The sequence below is a fragment of the Phlebotomus papatasi genome, chromosome 3 (assembly GCF_024763615.1).
Source record: "Phlebotomus papatasi isolate M1 chromosome 3, Ppap_2.1, whole genome shotgun sequence".
Classification (NCBI taxonomy): Eukaryota; Metazoa; Arthropoda; class Insecta; order Diptera; family Psychodidae; genus Phlebotomus; species Phlebotomus papatasi.
Window position 1 is genome coordinate 59630426 of NC_077224.1, and position 17193 is coordinate 59647618.

General features: G+C 30.4%; 1 protein-coding gene across 6 annotated transcripts in view; it reads left to right on the top strand.

Moving 5' to 3' along the window:
- Positions 1–17193, top strand: part of LOC129807052 (dual specificity tyrosine-phosphorylation-regulated kinase 2) — a 58552-nt gene that overhangs the window by 15104 nt on the left and 26255 nt on the right. For 2 of the 6 annotated variants that reach the window (XR_008752223.1, XM_055856039.1), the window contains exon 2: positions 10298–10593. The exons of 3 other annotated variants lie outside the window; for them this stretch is intronic. Coding sequence is in view for 2 of the 3 variants with exons in the window: in XM_055856039.1 (XP_055712014.1) it covers positions 10576–10593 (18 nt within the window). In the remaining variant the exon portion in view is untranslated. Of the gene's footprint in view, positions 1–10158; positions 10594–17193 lie in introns of all 6 variants that reach the window. One more of the 6 variants, XM_055856040.1, reaches the window with a different exon arrangement.

The following is a 17193-nucleotide window of genomic DNA, read 5'->3' on the forward strand; positions in this document are numbered from 1 at the left end:
GAATTATACGGCCTATTGGGGAAATTAATTAATTAAAATCAAAGAAAATTCGACTGTCAATATCAATCTATAGGGGGCTACTTTCAGCTATGGATTTAGATTAATATACGATTTTTTTCGCATATTAGTATGGTAACGTGTGGTATTTCTGGACAAGGTGCTTTTCGGGACATAATACGGGTATTTTGGGACACATCAAAAATCCTATAAATATTTGTTTTCTAATTATATTTAAGTCCTATATGAAATATTAAGCTCTTTACGTATCAGATAAACATAAAACTTCTGAAATTTTATTTGATTTAAAGCGTGAAATACGCGTGAATTGTGAGTGTCACATTTCACTTTTTACAAAACCTTCAGTGTGGTTAATTTTGCAGATGTCAACACAAATAGTACTTAGTTTTTTTTCGATTTAAGTCACTTTAAAGCGGAATTTAAACAAAATTTTTATGAAAGAGTGAAGTTTAGAACTTCTACTTGAAGGTAAATAATCAGGCTCGATGAAATTTATTTGCATAATAGCGACTTTTGTCTGTCCCAAAATATCCCACTCTTACTTCTTTATATTTTTTGCTACTTTGAATAAAAAATTATGCATTTTTCTATATTTTTCAAGAATATTATTCTGGATAGCATAAAGAACATAAATATTTGTATCAACAAAGAAAAAAAATTGAGAACTCGAAAGAAGAAATTTGAGAACTTGAAAGTGCTAAAAAGTGTCCTGAAACACCACACGTTACCCTAGTTTAGCTTCACAAAACAATTGTGGAACTAAATAAAATAATTGTAAGTTGCAGCTTTCTTTAAGGCCTTTTTTAGATATTGGGAACAATTTTCGTTAAAAAAAATTGTTTGTTTGAAGGAACTTGTCTACACTGCTATAGATGGAAACGTCAAAATTCTGCCAAAAACGCATTTTTGTCGAAAATTGTTCCCAGTGTGTAGGGGCCTTTAGAAATATGCGAAAAATAGTATATATTGCAACCTAATAGCTCAAAATAGCCCCACTTACCCCTATGTAAAAAAAGGATTCCAGTAAACTTATATCTTGAAAATATTCCAGAATGAAATGAATTATATCCCAATGGGTAACAAATTAATTTTATTGAATAATTCCTGTAAAGCGACAGCGTCAATTTAAGAATACAGCGAATTAAATTCAATACCAATGATCCTGTACGGTAAATTTAATACCAGAATGCAAATGAATAAATCCTATAATTTAATTGATATGAATATAAAATTTAAAGCGAATTTATGATAGAAAAATCTCAATTCCAAAGTGTGGGATTCAATCCCACTATATACGATTGATTCAATTTCAGAATAGAACAAGACAGTTTTAATACCAATCCCGTATTACCGTAGATTTAACGCTAAAATATTATAGAACCAATCCCAGGATGATATATTTTCAATTAGAATAGCGTAAAACCAATCTTAAAGTATATACGTTTCAATTCTTTTAATAACTATGGAATATTTGCAAATTCTTCAATGAAGTAAAATCAATCCCATAATTTGATCATTTTAATATAAGATTAGGGTAAATTCAGTCCCAAAATAATTTTGTTAGAATCATAGAGGCTATTTACACCGCCGCATTAGATTGGGTTTGAATTGTTCCAAAGTCGGATTTCGGATGATTAAGTCTCAATCTAAGGACGCAATCTAAACGGTTTCATTGAGGTTATTTAGACTGTCGCTTTAGATTCAAACTGAATTGTCCGAAAACCCGATTTTGGGACAATTCAATCTCAATCCAATACGGCGGTGTAAATGGCGTCATATTGATGAGGCTACCGGAATTTGTATGAAAATAGGATCTCACAAGAACAACTTGTCGACTTATCCCAAATTGGATATGGATTCTATAACTATTGTAAATGATTCAACAGGAAAAGTAACAATTGGCAAAAATAGAATGATTTATTATTTAAACGGAAAAAAATAGATTAGAAAAACTCTGAAAATGCGCTAAAAATTAATGTTTTTTTATGTTGAATTGATCAATTCAAAATACAAGTGAACCGATCACTTCACTTACAAAATCCCTACCCTGAAACACGTTTACTGGAATAAGTTGATGATTTTCCTTTGAGGGTTTCGATTTTCTGACGAATTCCAATAGTCCAATAGTTCCAATTAGTCAACAATTTATAATGAGTTGAATCTAGCTATGGGATAACTCTAACTCGACAAAAGAATAAAAATAATCCCATTGTGATGTATAACTTTAATTGCAGATTAAAGTAAATTCAATCCCAAAATACTGTGTTAGTTTCAATAGTATAAATTCACTACGTGTTGATTGAATTCCACTATGGGATAGTTTTAACCTTTGAATGGTTATAAAAAATACGGTTATAAAAAATATAATAATTAGGATTCCATCTTGGAATCAATTCAATCGGAGATTAAGGTAAATTCAGTCCCTAATTATCGATATTGAAATCAATAGCCATTTCACCACTAATTGATTTGAAGCTCACTATGGTTAATTCTAACCCTTTTAAGGGGTAAAATTAATCCAATGAGGGGGTCACTTTATAAGCCTATTTGAAATTAATTGTATACGCGTGCAAAATTCGTGGCTGTTATAAACTTTTCTATTCAAATCCGTTTCTGGGCCGCTTTTAACCCTATAAGGACGAAAAGGTCACAAATTGGGGGTCAAAAAATTACTTTTTCTGACCATTTTTTTAGAAGGTCGTAGGAAAAATTTCATTTTTGGGTCAACGGTGACCCTATAGTCTTAAGCCGTTAGGGTTAAGCCGTTAGGGTTAAGCCGTTGCGGTGTCATTGCCTTCTGGGTCTCTGTCACTGTACCTATAAGTTCATTGTACCGCACTGACTGGTTTAAAACGTTAGAGAAAAAGGACGTGTGGACTTGGGTCTCTCGGGGGAATCTCACTGAGTGCTAGGAGATGTTGGGCTAGTTATATTAAGAAAACCCATTCCGTCTCAATCGTTCTAACCTATAAATATCCCACCGGTAGTTTACAACTTTAACAATAGGATATGGTAAATTCAATTCTAAAATAGTCAAATTGAAATTGAAATAAATTTTGCAATAATTTTTAATCCCAATTAAACTTTGGGATTCAATCCCATAAGATGTCATTTCTTCAATTGTAATAGAGAGCAAACAGAATTTTAAGTAGAACCTATATCAATCCCACACTGATACGAAATCTTTCTGTTTTTGTAGTATTTTTAAACCCAGAAAGGAGTAAGTTTCCTTTCAAGTGGTGTTAGGATCAATACCACAATATAAGAATGCATTTAAATGAGTCCCATTTATAAAAGAAATTTAAATACGGATTTTGCATAACACTACTATAATTACTGAAATCTTATCAGTCCCCGAACTAATTTAAAATTAGTTTAAAAAACGTTTAAAGGTAGATAAAAAATACTGCAAATTGCTGGGTTTTATATACTTTTGCTTATACACTTTCTATGATAAAACAATAACCATATCTCGTTTAAAATATTATTCACATTCACTGGTTGACTAAAGCTTGAAAGCTTTCAAAGATTTATCAAATGAGAGAACATTATAGGATTAAAATATATTCTAGGATCAAGTATTTGATTGTTGAATCACTCGTGACACTATCGATTTAATAATAAAGTAACTAATTATAAAATAGGGGAAAATCCATAAGGCTTCCATTTGAAATTCTTCAAATAAATATGTTGTTATTGCCCAGTATTATGAAAAATCCATTGCAAGAAAATATACGAACATTGGTACATATTTACTCGTATGGAATATGGAATCATGCCCACATAACCGGTAGTTGAGTAAAAAGTCTAGTCGAAATGGACATATGCCAAAAAGCTGAATTTTGAGAGTATTTTGCCAGTTTTATAGAAGTATTTTCTTGCTGGTAAATTGAGAACAGTGTGGTAGAAATGTCAGTTGTAAGAAATATTGCGGAAGAAGTAATGACTTTTGGTGATTAGTGAGAAAATTACCCAACTCAAGGTGGTTCAAGTAGATTGTATAACAACTGCGGGGAAAATTTGTTAATAGAACAAAGAGGAACTTCCTCAGAATCCCATCAATCACATGAGACAAATAACGTGAGCGAATCATTGAAATTCACACGTTTTCCCATCTTGGAATCTGTGGAATCTTAATCTGTTTACAATTTGTGATGAAGATAGTGTCACCTAAGTCAATTGCCAAAAATTTTCCAAATTCCACATACCAGTAAATTGCATTATCAACAAATCTTTCACTTCCCGACATGTATTTCTCTTCTAAACTACGTCAATAAATTTGAGACAAAATGGTGTAGGAACACTTTTGCACTTTGCAAAAATAGTTCGAAAGGGGAGTAAGGTTAATTGATTGTGAAAATTGATGAGATGGCGCAATGGAAATTGGCAATGTTCGATGTGGAATGGAAGAAGAAACAAAAAGAATATTTTATAATCATGTCATCGACCCATACCACACCACACAAAATTGCTCTCAAAGTGAAAAAGAATTCAACTTGATGTTGAGATTACATATGTACATATGCACATTATATATAAAGATTCCATCCACGCACTTCAAAGCATTATGCTACATCTGCACAGATCTCTCAAGAGAGATGGCTTAAAGCTGAACTTTTCCTTCTTCAATTGCTTTTCATCTCCAATTCAAGATTACACTTTTATGTGGCAGAATTCAAGTAGTAAAGTAGAAGTCGGGCATCTCTATGTACATAATGCTTATACTCCATGTAACCCAATTATTTGCTTTCATAAGGCGTATGTTATATCTGATATAAGATGAGATATTCGCAATATCCAGGTAATCAGAAGATTATTACAGAAATAAAGCCTCTCTAAACTGGTAATATTATAATTAAATTGTACATTTGTCTCTATACGATTGCTCACAAACCTAGTTTATATTTATAATTGCTAGATGAGTTAATCATTTAAAATCCGCTAAATACTTGAAATTAAGGACATGTTGGAAAGGATTTTACACCATTTCACTTCGAATATTCTATTAAAAAAGCTGGTTTGGATAAAAATCGAAGAAAAGTCTGATATTTTTAAGGTTTTGCAATGCATTAACCTCATATCTATGTACACTGAGGCAAAACGCTCAAAGTCTTGGCAAATAATAATTTTTTTTTATAATTTATTGCAATATAATACTACCATAATAAAAGTTGACTAGTATCCTTATCCTTTCTAAATCTTTAAGGGCCACTCTGTCCTGGATGCAAATCTAGGTTTATTAATTAAAAGTGAATTAGCGAAAAGGCGATCCACTTAGTGCATGCTGACTTATTTCAGTATTATCATTATTTTATAAATTTTCTTTAATATTTCTGATATATTTTTTTATATTATGTTTCTGAATGAAACAATGAATAATTCTATGGATTTAGAAGAAGTAAAAAAAGAATTTCATCAGTCCAAAAACAAGCGTTTAAGTAGCACTCTTTGGAAAACGATCCAGTTATCCCACCTTACTATAAATCTTGCGTTTAGTTTTTGATTAAACGTTCTAGTTTTGATTATCACATGTTAATAAACAATTCCAGGCAATACCAGACCTGTTTTTCATTTTCATACATTAGTATCTCCTTAGCTCCTACTTTAATATTATTTTTACAATTCGGTTTAACATGAATGATTAACGGATTTACTAATTTGAAATAATTAATTTCTGGTTTTCGAGAACGAATTTGAACAAACGGGGCAAACAGGATTTTAAGCATCGTTGTCCTGATAGTAAGTTTCTTCGCAAGAGAAATGATGTCCTATCCTTCTCCTTCTTTACTTTAATGGGGAAGTTAGGGTCCTACGGAAACAAAATCAAAAATCCTGGAACCGTTTTTGATGACTTCTTTTTGGTTTGAGACGACCCCGTTTCTAGGATGATTAACTAACGAATGGAGCATTTAAATTCAGAAATGGTATATTTTTCTTAAATTGTTTTAATTTTTAAGTCATAGATCCCACAAAAATAAATATAACACGAAATGGTAGGAACATGTACGAAGAATATATTTTTATTGAATTTAAAATGTTACTGGTGTTACAAATAGAAAATTTCTTAGAAAAATTCAAAAAATTGATAATTTTACGTCTTTTTCATATGGGTTTTAGGAACTGTTATCCTCGTGCAATCATTATAAATTTTGAACCAATAACATAACATTAGGTACTCTTTCATTTGGTAAAAGTTTTAAAATGATTGCATTTGGTTTTATACTAAAACTCAAAAATCACTTAAGCAAAAATATGTCATACTTTTGTACAGAATATGTATGAGAATGCTCCGCCCTGCCCCGTTTACCGTTGGGGGAAGTGTGAGATCTTAGAATTGGGGAAGTTTTGAAATTGATCTTTTAAGCCTTTGGCACACCTTTTAGATAAGTATAATTTCATGAAATCAAAATTCGCATCCCTTTCTTACTAAAAAGATTTGCATAAGTCTATCCCACTCTTTTGTATTCGAAATTTTACAGAACTAAATTTAATTTGGTGTGACGTTCAAAAGAAGAAGAAGAGTACGAAAGAGTAAAATAGACATATGCAAAGCTTTTAAGAAAGAAAGGGATGTGAATTTCGACTTTGTGAAATTTTCCTGTTCTAAAAGGTGTACCGGAGCCATTATCTCCTATTTTTAAATAGAACTAAACTTTACCATGATATAATTTAGCTGCACAAACCAATTGTAAAGCCAAATTGCATTAAGATAAGCCTCAATTCCACTTAAAAATAGGAAAAAAGCCAAGTTTCAAAACTGCCTCATTTCACAGGTGCCCCACTTACCCGTACTTATCTGTTAATCGGTAAATCATCCAAGGCATTAGTCCTGCAATCTTAAAACTGTTCTAATACTTATTTTGTGTTTTGTAGTCCACTGCCTAAATTCCAAAATATCCATGAAATAAGTTTCACTTTACGAGAAAATACATTAATTCTCGACTCCTGTAACAGTTTGATAAGGGAACCATTGAGAGGGTCAATGCTTTAATATCTTTGATTACAAATATCTTAACATAAGCAACTAAGTAAGCAACTCAGATTGATAAAAATGGAAGAATTCATTCACAGAGTGATAAGAATGTTGATGACAGTATGTGACATTGTTAGCACTTAATTCGAATTACGAAATTTTTCTGTCGGGAATCATTTTCTTCATCATTACACTGAGAAAAAAACGGGAGTGCGATTAACGTTTTTCCTCAGAACTTTAACACTTTAGGTGTAAAAATATATCAACATTTTTTAATGTTAATTTTATACCTTTTCAAGGGTAAAAGAACATGAAAAAGGGTAACTTTAACCTCTAATACACCTAAAAAGCATAATATTTACACCGATTTCGGATAAATACTGCAGGGTAAAATTAACATTTCCGGAATGTTATTTTAACTTTTTCGGATTTCTTTCAGTGCATGCATTTTAATTATGGAAATTACCAATTTAGTTTCACAAAAAAATCTTTTAAAGCACCTGATTGTTCAATTTCGTTAAATGAGGATACGAAAAAGAAGCGGCGGCTTATGGGCGTCAGACGTAAGGCTGAGCCATACGGCTTAGCTGCTGTAATTTTTGAATAAATAATACTTTCGAGAAAATTTTCACATATCTTTAAAAATCACTGCAATCCCTGATTGCCCTGGATGTCTAGAAAATCCAGACCTTCGGCAACAGGGCTAAACATCTACTCTGAACATTGCTTTAGACCTGCTGATATTTAGCATTTCTTGCTAATATCAATATTTCTACATAAAAATATTTAATAATAATTCTGAAATTTTTTCAAGAATAAATAAGTGATTCAGAAACTTAATTTTTTTTCATTAATTTTCAATTCTGATTGATGTGCCGACAGTAAGGATTAAATCAACATTTAAGATACTTTTCCTAAATTAATCGTGAAGCCTTCCCGGGATGTTTAAAAGTGTATTTTCAAGTTGCAGTCATAAAAAGACTTTTATTTATAAATTTTTGATTTTTTTGCATAGTTTTTAATGGTTTATACTTTATATTGCATTGCTCAGAGCAACAGTGCAGCGGGCTATTTTAACACTAAACCTACCAAGACCCTGTCAAATTGACCGGTTTAAAATTAGCACATATCAAAACGGTATAATGCCACTATCAAACTTTATGAGTTTATTAAAATACGCATGTAATATATTTTTTCAGTGTTTAGATTTAAATTTTTCGCTCTTTTCTAAGACAAATTTGTTGAGTATCCTACCCTACCGCGGTTTGTCATTTGACCGAAAAACGACCAAAAACGGTCGGTACACTGAGTAAAAAAAAGAGGGTGCGATTAACATTTTTTCCTCATAAATTTTGCACCTTTTTAGTGTAAAATTAACATGAAAAAGGGTACCTTTAACCCATAATACACCTAAAAAGGGTAATATTTTCACCAGAGGCGTGCAAGAACCGTTTTTGGATCAATACTGCAGTGTAAAATTAACATTTCCGGAATGTTATTTTAACTTTTTCGGATTTCTCACAGTGTAGGTTTAGTGTTAATAGATCTAGACGATCTAGACTTTATTTAAAAATGGAGATATTTATGAAACACACAAACGATAGATTTCTTTCGCTCTAACCGTTTCAGTTAATAGGTATACTAAACTATTAAGTGATCCTGTCAATAGCAGTTCCCTGTTGAAAAGGTGCCCCTTCGACCCTACAAGAAATGTGAAGAATTATTTAAAGGGTGCTTATTGCATAAGCTACTTTTTTGAAGATTTTTGAGCCAAATATTTCTTAATTTTAACCAAAAGAGAAATTGTATATGATTTATTAATTCAAACGAAAGTGTAATTTTATTTATTGTTGAATTGTATTGTCCTAATTTCATTAGGCTTAGTTTTCATTTTAATTTCTACTTCATTTTTACACACATATGTACCTATGGAATTTTCTCCTTCACCTCTCAATGGTTACAGTTTGCTATTAAATTAAATTTCTCTCGATAGAGTGAAGAAAAAAAATGACCATTTATAAAGTATCAAAATGGAAAAGAAATATAATGGCAAAATGTCAATGAAAAAGCACATACAAGCTATTGTTTCATTTTAAAGACACGTACGACAGGTTATAAAATAAAATGGATGTTTAGTAAATGAAAAGTAAAATTCATCAATGAAAGAGAGCGATTAATTCTACTGTAAAATTATGAGCATTTATGTCATGGATCTTACTGCGTTTTCTTTTGCTTGAGTTGGCAGAAAATGAGTACTGGAACGGAAAATATTGCTTAATAATGTTGTTTCATTGATGAGGAAACTTCTGTTTCTTTTTTTATCGTTGATTGCACCCGCTAAAGACTACTTATAGAGCAATAAAGTACAAATTAGGAAAAAAAGATTTTTTTTAAATGGTCAATATTTGAACAAATGCTTTCTTTATGATTGATATGAAGAGTCCATTAACTCATTTCTCAGTTGACTTCTTGGCATTTCAGCCAATTTGTTTATCCCGGGAATACATAACGTTGACATGTTACATATTTTCTTGCTATGTAATACATTCTGACTGGCAAAATGTTAAAGGTTTTTTGAGTAAATATGGGTCAATAGCCAAATATAAATTCTGAGAAGATTTCGAGATAGATTTTCTCGTATAAACTAGCACTCGTATAAACTAGCACTAACTGACTTTTCATTATTAATGCCATATTAATGTATTGTACACTATATAATATGTACATGTCAAATTATGTAATCAATCCTTCATATTTATCTTAATTAATCTCAAAACTCACGCAATAGAGAATTCTATTGGTGTTGCATGGCAATTTACTAATAGATTGATAGGTCTTTCATTTAATATTCACTTCTGCCCTAGACGAAGGGGAAAGATTTTCTTTCAAGAATTTCCTATTCAATAGTTTATATTTTCTCTATATTATAACTAAAATTCTTTTCCCCGCCTTTTAATTCTTTTGTTGTGTGTTTATGGCATCATGCTTTTCATGTCAATTTCCTTCCACTTTGCACGGAGGGTTAAGAGAACTTACTTATTTTTTCTCTCTATCGGGAGGGGCATAAGGGTATGGTTTGTAATATCTATTGGAGGATAGAAAGAGACGCCAATGAAAATTTATTATTGCATGTTATTTGCAAATGTGAATCATGTTGTGTTGTTTAGTGGAAAATTCGTGATATTTCGTCATCGTTACAATCAAAGGAAATAATAAAATTTCCCAGATTTTAACTTATTATTATGGCATATATAAGCTTCAATATATCTAGCATAAGTTAATATTTTTCTTTGCCAAAACAAAAAGCCAAACAAATCGAATAAAATTCATGTGACAAGTGAGAAAATTGTATAACACGTCAAGGAAGTTGAAATACCATATACAAAGTTTGAATTCCAAACTTAAAAAAAACCAACAGTTTCTGTACTTTGCAACGATAAAAGAACTGACTTTAAGCAACATCGAGCATTAATGGTGTATTAATCAAGTGCTGCACCTTAATTGCTTAATACTAAATTAAGAGGCTTAAAAATCATCCATTCTTCCATGTGATTTGAGACAGAAAGGATATTTCTAAAAGGATCATGTTGGATCGTGAGCCTGTAAGTAAAAAACCAATATGTAGCAAAATTAAAATAAATTAATTAATTCGATCAATAAAATATCATTTGCTCAAGTATTTAAATTTATTATAATTATTTTCGGGTTAGGTGACATGGGGACAGTACACAGAAAAAAATATTTTGTGAAAATGTTCGTAAATGTTTGTGAATTACTATGGGGGACTTACGAAATACTCGTAAATAGTATAACCCACAAACAAGTTCGTAAAAGTAAGTACTTTTTTCACAAACATTGTTCGTGACATCATCACTTGACGAGCATTTTTTGTACTTTTACAAACATTTGTTCGTAAATGTTCGTAAACACACAAAAAAATGTTCGTAAAATTTTGTCATTTGCTCGTAAATTTTTGTTTGCCTGACGAACATTTTACGAACATTTACGAAAAATGATAAAATTTTACGAACATTTTTTGTGTGTTTACGAACATTTACGAACAAATGTTTGTAAAAGTACAAAAATGCTCGTCAAGTGATGATGTCACGAACAATGTTTGTGAAAAAAGTACTAACTTTTACGAACTTGTTTGTGAGTTATACGATTGACGAGCATTTCGTAACTACTCCATGGGAATTCACAAATATTTACGAACATTTTTACAAAATATTTTTCTGTGTAGAAAGATAGAGTAGTTGTAAACATCGATTTTTATGTCTATACTACATGAACTTATCTCGACCAGTTCTTGAGTGGTCAACGATCCTATAGTATATATGAATCAATATAGGTTTCGTCTTCTGCAGTCTAATATTTAATTAAAAAATCTCAGTGTCTACAAGTGCTCCCTGTTTACTACTGTAAACACAAACAATAATAAAAGCCATGGGGCAAAAAGTAACAAAAACTTAAGCAATTTCTGATGCCTCACGGCGGAATGAAGTGATGATGATGAAGAGCCGAAAAAATTAAATGATACACACAACTCCATTTATATTCTGGAGGATAAAAATTCTGTCGAGTTTTACAGAATTTAAGATAGGGTAGAGTCAGTACTTTTCGCCACCAGTAAGCTTTAGGGGCCTCGTAAGGTGAGATATTTTTGTCAGACTAAAATGAATTTTTGTATAAAGATACTTTGAAGCAATATCTATCTATATATCTAGGATACGTCTCGAGAATTTTAGAGAATCTCATCGAAAAATATGCATTTTCCCCAATTATGCCAATTCGCCACCTGTTTTAAAACGAATTTCAATTAATTAAGAGACGTAGTAAAGTATTGGGAAATTAGAACAGAACATATTATGAGTGTTTAAATGATACTTATTCTTAAGTGCTTTAAGTTAGTTGTTGTATATTAGGTGACGGAAAAGTGCTTACATGGCGAAATGGGCTGACTCTACCCTATTTAGTTTAAAAAGAACAATAAACACTTCTCTCCATTATTTTTTTGTTTTCTTTTTATTCTGCACTTGAGTGGCATTGACTCGGCAACTCTTTGGAAAATTTCGTCAAATTCATCTCGCTCAATTCGGCATTTTCGCCTTTTCAGAATGGTTAAATAAATTTTTCTTGCCAAAAATTTGCCTTTGGAAAATAACTTAAAAAGCGATTTCCTTATTCAGATAGAGGAAACACTGTTCCATAAAGGTATAGAGGAATAAATTTCATATGAAAATATGTCATTTAGGTATTTTTTACATTTAACGAAGCCTGTAACGGTGCTATCACACTAGGTTTTTCACAATTTAAATTTAAATTCAATTGAGCTAATTGAGCATTATAAGATTTCTAGCATTTATTTGAAAATTTTCACAGCCAGGACACATTTTGTAAGAAATTTGCTCAATTATAAATAATGCCGCGAGATTTTTGGTTGTGAATGACTCCGGAAAATGCGTGATATTACTTAAAATGTCTTATAAGTCACTTATCTGTTATTCACAAGGATCTCCAAAACCAGAAGAAAAATTTGTATGGAGAGGGCTGATGAAGCGACTCTCATACATCTTGTTGAAAATCTGTGTGAAGTCATATGAACAGAAGATTTTTTGGCACAATAATGGCTTTGGAGGAAATTAGCAAATTACTCCCGATACTGATGCTTCACTCGCGTACAAGTTTATAACCAAATTACTATACTTATCTTATTTTTTGGGCACAAATAATAATTAATTCCGATTAAATAAATTTAATAAGAACAATTTGGTACAAAAGGGCTACTTGTTTAATTGCAATAAAATTGAAATTAATGAGCAATTTTAACATTTTAATTTGCTGAATTCAAATTTTAATTGAGCAACCACATTTATGCTATTTTAGCGTGTTTAAACATGTTTTGGCGGGCCAAGTATAAATTTATATCAATAAACGAGCGAAAATGTATCAATTCAAATGATTTTTAATGCAAAATAACACATAAGAAAAATTCATCTGAAAATTAAATTGAATTTACAAACTGAAAAAATCCTAGTGTGATAGCACGGTAATAAAGCGAATCAAAATGTGATAATTTTACCCCATACTTGATACTACTTGCCCAGGTTTTTGGAGACTGCTCACAAAATTACCTTTTAGAAAACGGCTGGATAAATGTATTTTCTTGCAAAGTAGAGGAAAACTATTTTCAAAAGTTGTAGAGCAATAAATTTCCTATAAAACTGCGCTAATTAGAAATTTCTGTGGCGCTCGAGTAGCGTGTAAAAAAAATAAATTATCAGTTTTGTGACTTTTTGCCCCAGTCTCCTCTAATTTTGTGATTCTTCGAAATCTGTTTTAAGTAACAATTGATGATTTCTAAGAGATATTCGTAAATGTTTATCGGCCTACAATAAAAAATCTAAATCTCAAAATATCGAGTTTGTTTCTAGTTATTTCCAAATTTTTATTTGATGTTTATTTATCGATAATTTAATGCTAAATTTCTAAAAAGACAGTTTCTTACGTCTCAACAATTGTTGTGCTGCTCGCCTTTTTTATTATTATTTTATTGTATAGTACTTCATGTTATATTATGTAATCTGGGAATCAATCAATAAAATATTATTATTATTATTATTATTATTACGGTCGTAACTTTCATTTTGTTCTGATTGATTTCATATGCTAAAATTTTATTCAAATTGATTTTTAATAGTAACTAAATATTATAACATATATTATTAAAAAAAAGAGTGTTACGAAGTTATTTAATTTATTATCTCTATAGTTATTAAATCAATTAATTAATAAATTATTTCGTTGAAAAATAAACTTAGTACAACACAGAGTAATTGATAATGATAATTTATTTAACACTTGCAAACTTGTGCTTTGGGTCACAGAGAATTGATCTATTTGGTAATTGACTTAGTACTATAAAAATATTGTTAAAACAAAAATATAATTTATTGCTTACTCTGTGCATTTATTTAAACACGTTTAGGCATTACAGTTGCTTATATTCATTGATTTGAAGAAATGAAGAGCAAAAAAAAATAAGAAAACGCTACAATTGTTATTTATTTGTGATCCACACCAATAATTGTACATAATACACTGCATTTTATACATAAACATAAAAATTAACTTTACACTAAATTTATGCAAAAAAAAGCACAAAAAGAAGTAAAGAAAGGTAATGTGTAATCAATAAAAAAATCGTGAAGAAATTGAATGTTTTAACTGTTGGCTTCTGTATTTCATTTGCAATTTTATGCAATCGATCAAAATTTAACTTTTATTTAATTTACAATTGATTGAATTCCAAGCGAATAACCGTCTCAATTGATTGAACATAGCGGGAAAAGTTAAAGGAGGTTTAACTCTTTATTTTTTTTTGTAAGTTCAACCTTAAACAATTTCTTCATTTAACTCTCTTGTCTAACTAATAAATCATTAAAGATTATACCTCTCACCCAATTGCTGAATTTTGATTGAACAAAAATCGAAAAAAGAGGAATTTTTTGAAGAGTAGTTGCACACCTTCTTATACCAAATTGCATGTGGTTAATGATGTGTTTCAAAGTGAAAAAGGTGCATTCGTTGCTGTAATAAAAAATTTCTCACTATAATGTTTTTTTCATGGAACAAAATAATAACTTTGCTGTACGAAAAAAAAAGTCACGTCCACTTTATGTGACGAACATATATTATTTTCTTATTGATTTTCTTTGACCACGTGAGCATACGCTGTAATATGCTACATATTTTTATTCCCACCATCTCCTTCAATTATAACACCATTCTCAAGACCTACGCCTCAGACATTGTTTTAGATGGATTTAGGAAGAACAATTGTAAATGAGCAAATTGAAGACTTAATTTATGACTCTGAGTATCTCTATTTCAATTAAGTTTAATTGATGAAGAAAATTATGAGCGAAATAAATTAATTTTGTGTATTGTCTGTGAGGAGAAAAAAGAGCTTCAATTGTCATGTGCGTCTGGGGCCATTGTCCTAAGCATGTATACGCAATGGGCGTCATGTCAATGGCCAGTTAATAGCAGCCATAAATAGTACAAAAGCTTATATGGCGGAGAAAGGCAATTGGAAGAGGGTTTAATGGGGAAATGACCGAAGGTATAACTTCTCCAATGCGGAAAAATGTAAAGCAAACTAGAGAAATGGCTAATTTGAAAGGATGGAAAATCTCTATAATCCTTCACAGAATCAAAATAATTATTCTATTTAAAAATTGAAAAAAAAATGCTTATTTATATAAAACCATAATAACACTAATCTTTATTAAAATAAAAGAACTTTATTATGATTTTTTAATATGTTTGTAAGTAAAATGAGCGTAACAATATAAAATGAAATGATATAATAAAGAATAAATTTGAATGAGAGTTAAGCTCTTTCACGCAAATCTACTTTTTGTCACAATTCTCTTCCCAAGTAATTATGAACTTTAAGCGAAAGTATTATACACCGTAATAGTTGGGCATATGCTTAGATTATCTAAAAATATGATATATAGCACTAATATATTTATATATTGCCCTAAATATTTTTTTCAAGTGATCCATGCATTGAATTGCCATCTATAGGGAGAAGTAGGGTACCTTTGCATTGGAGAGGCTTCGAATACGAGCGATATCCTAATGTGATTTGGCTTCATAATTGATTTCATTTACAAATAGGAAAAAACTCCAACTTGAAAGCTCCCCACTTCCCTCTACTCTTTTTAACTCGTATTACTAAAAAATAAGTCTTTTCTTCACAATAAAAATAGTTTATTTCCTACTTAAAACAAGTACCATTTTTTCTACTACGGACTAAATGTAATATTTTCTACTGACCGACTTTATTAAGTTTTCCACAAGGTTAATTTTCTAATTATATACTTTATTTAAATAGATTTTATACTATTCTAAATTTAAAAAGAAAAACAAAGAAAACAACGAGGAAAGGTGGATTTTTTCAAATACCTCTTTAAGTGGATGTCTTTTAATACTATTTTCCAAATATTATGTAAATATGAAATATATTCAAGCGAAGTCCAGCCAGATTTTACCAGGAATTATAGATATTTGAAAATATGATTCATTTTACTACATGGGAAGGCTTTCTGGTTTCGCACACATTCTGACTTCGAACACTTCAAATTTTTCCCATATTCCTTTAATGAGTCTAAGGGCCTCGACAGACCTGAGGATTAGCCGAGAGACGGCTTAGCGTAATTATATTGGAAATAATGATTAAAGTACATTTCCATTATTTTACACTAAAGTCGTCTCTTGGCTTAAACCGTAAGTGTGTCTAAGGTAGAACATACTCTGAAAAAAGGTCTTGTTAAAGGAACAAACCCAAGAAGCAATTTTTTCTTAATATAGTCTTGTAGAATTCTTTAAGTAAGGCACTATAGAACCAAAAATCTTTTTATTTGCTTATAATGCTCTTGGTTCCATCACAGAGATTACTATATAAGTCAAATGGTGCAGTCTTAAGGATCTTAAGAGCTTCTATAGAAATTTCAATCGAAAATTCTCACTATAAGTCTTCTAAAAGTGCACTAAAAGACTTGTTTAATACATGGTTCTATAAGGCAGCTATTTTGCTTTTTGGGAATGGATTTTGTTGAAATTTTGTCAAAGGGATGTTATTTACCAATTTGACAAAAGTTTTTCTTGCATTTAATATGGAAAAACACCCTTTTGACAAACTTTATCAAGATCCAATTGGTTACCGATTTGACAAAACTTTTCCATATTCTATGTAGAAGAACATCCTTTTGTAAAAACTTGTCTTAGTAATTTGACAAAACATTTTTTTTTTTTCAGAGTAGTAACATGATATTTTAATACATAGTCTTACGTCACACATTTCCTAAAGAAACAAAAATATGAAAGGTTTAAAGCCAGGGTGTGTGCGAAACCTGAAAGGTACCCTCAAGCATTAATTATTTGTCCCAAAATTTTATTTTTTAAATTGCCTCACTCTTCCCTGAATGTTATTCACTTTGTACATGTACAAGTGAAACACATTTGAACAAAAAAAAACTTTTTATTATTTTAAAGACTGCTGATAATTCATTTTCTAAAATACAAATTGGAAGTTTTCTTTTTTAAACATTTCTGTGCACTAATCTAATATTTCGTCTTTCTAAATATTTACAAAGAATAAACAATCGCCCTTAAACTTTTTCTTTATTTAA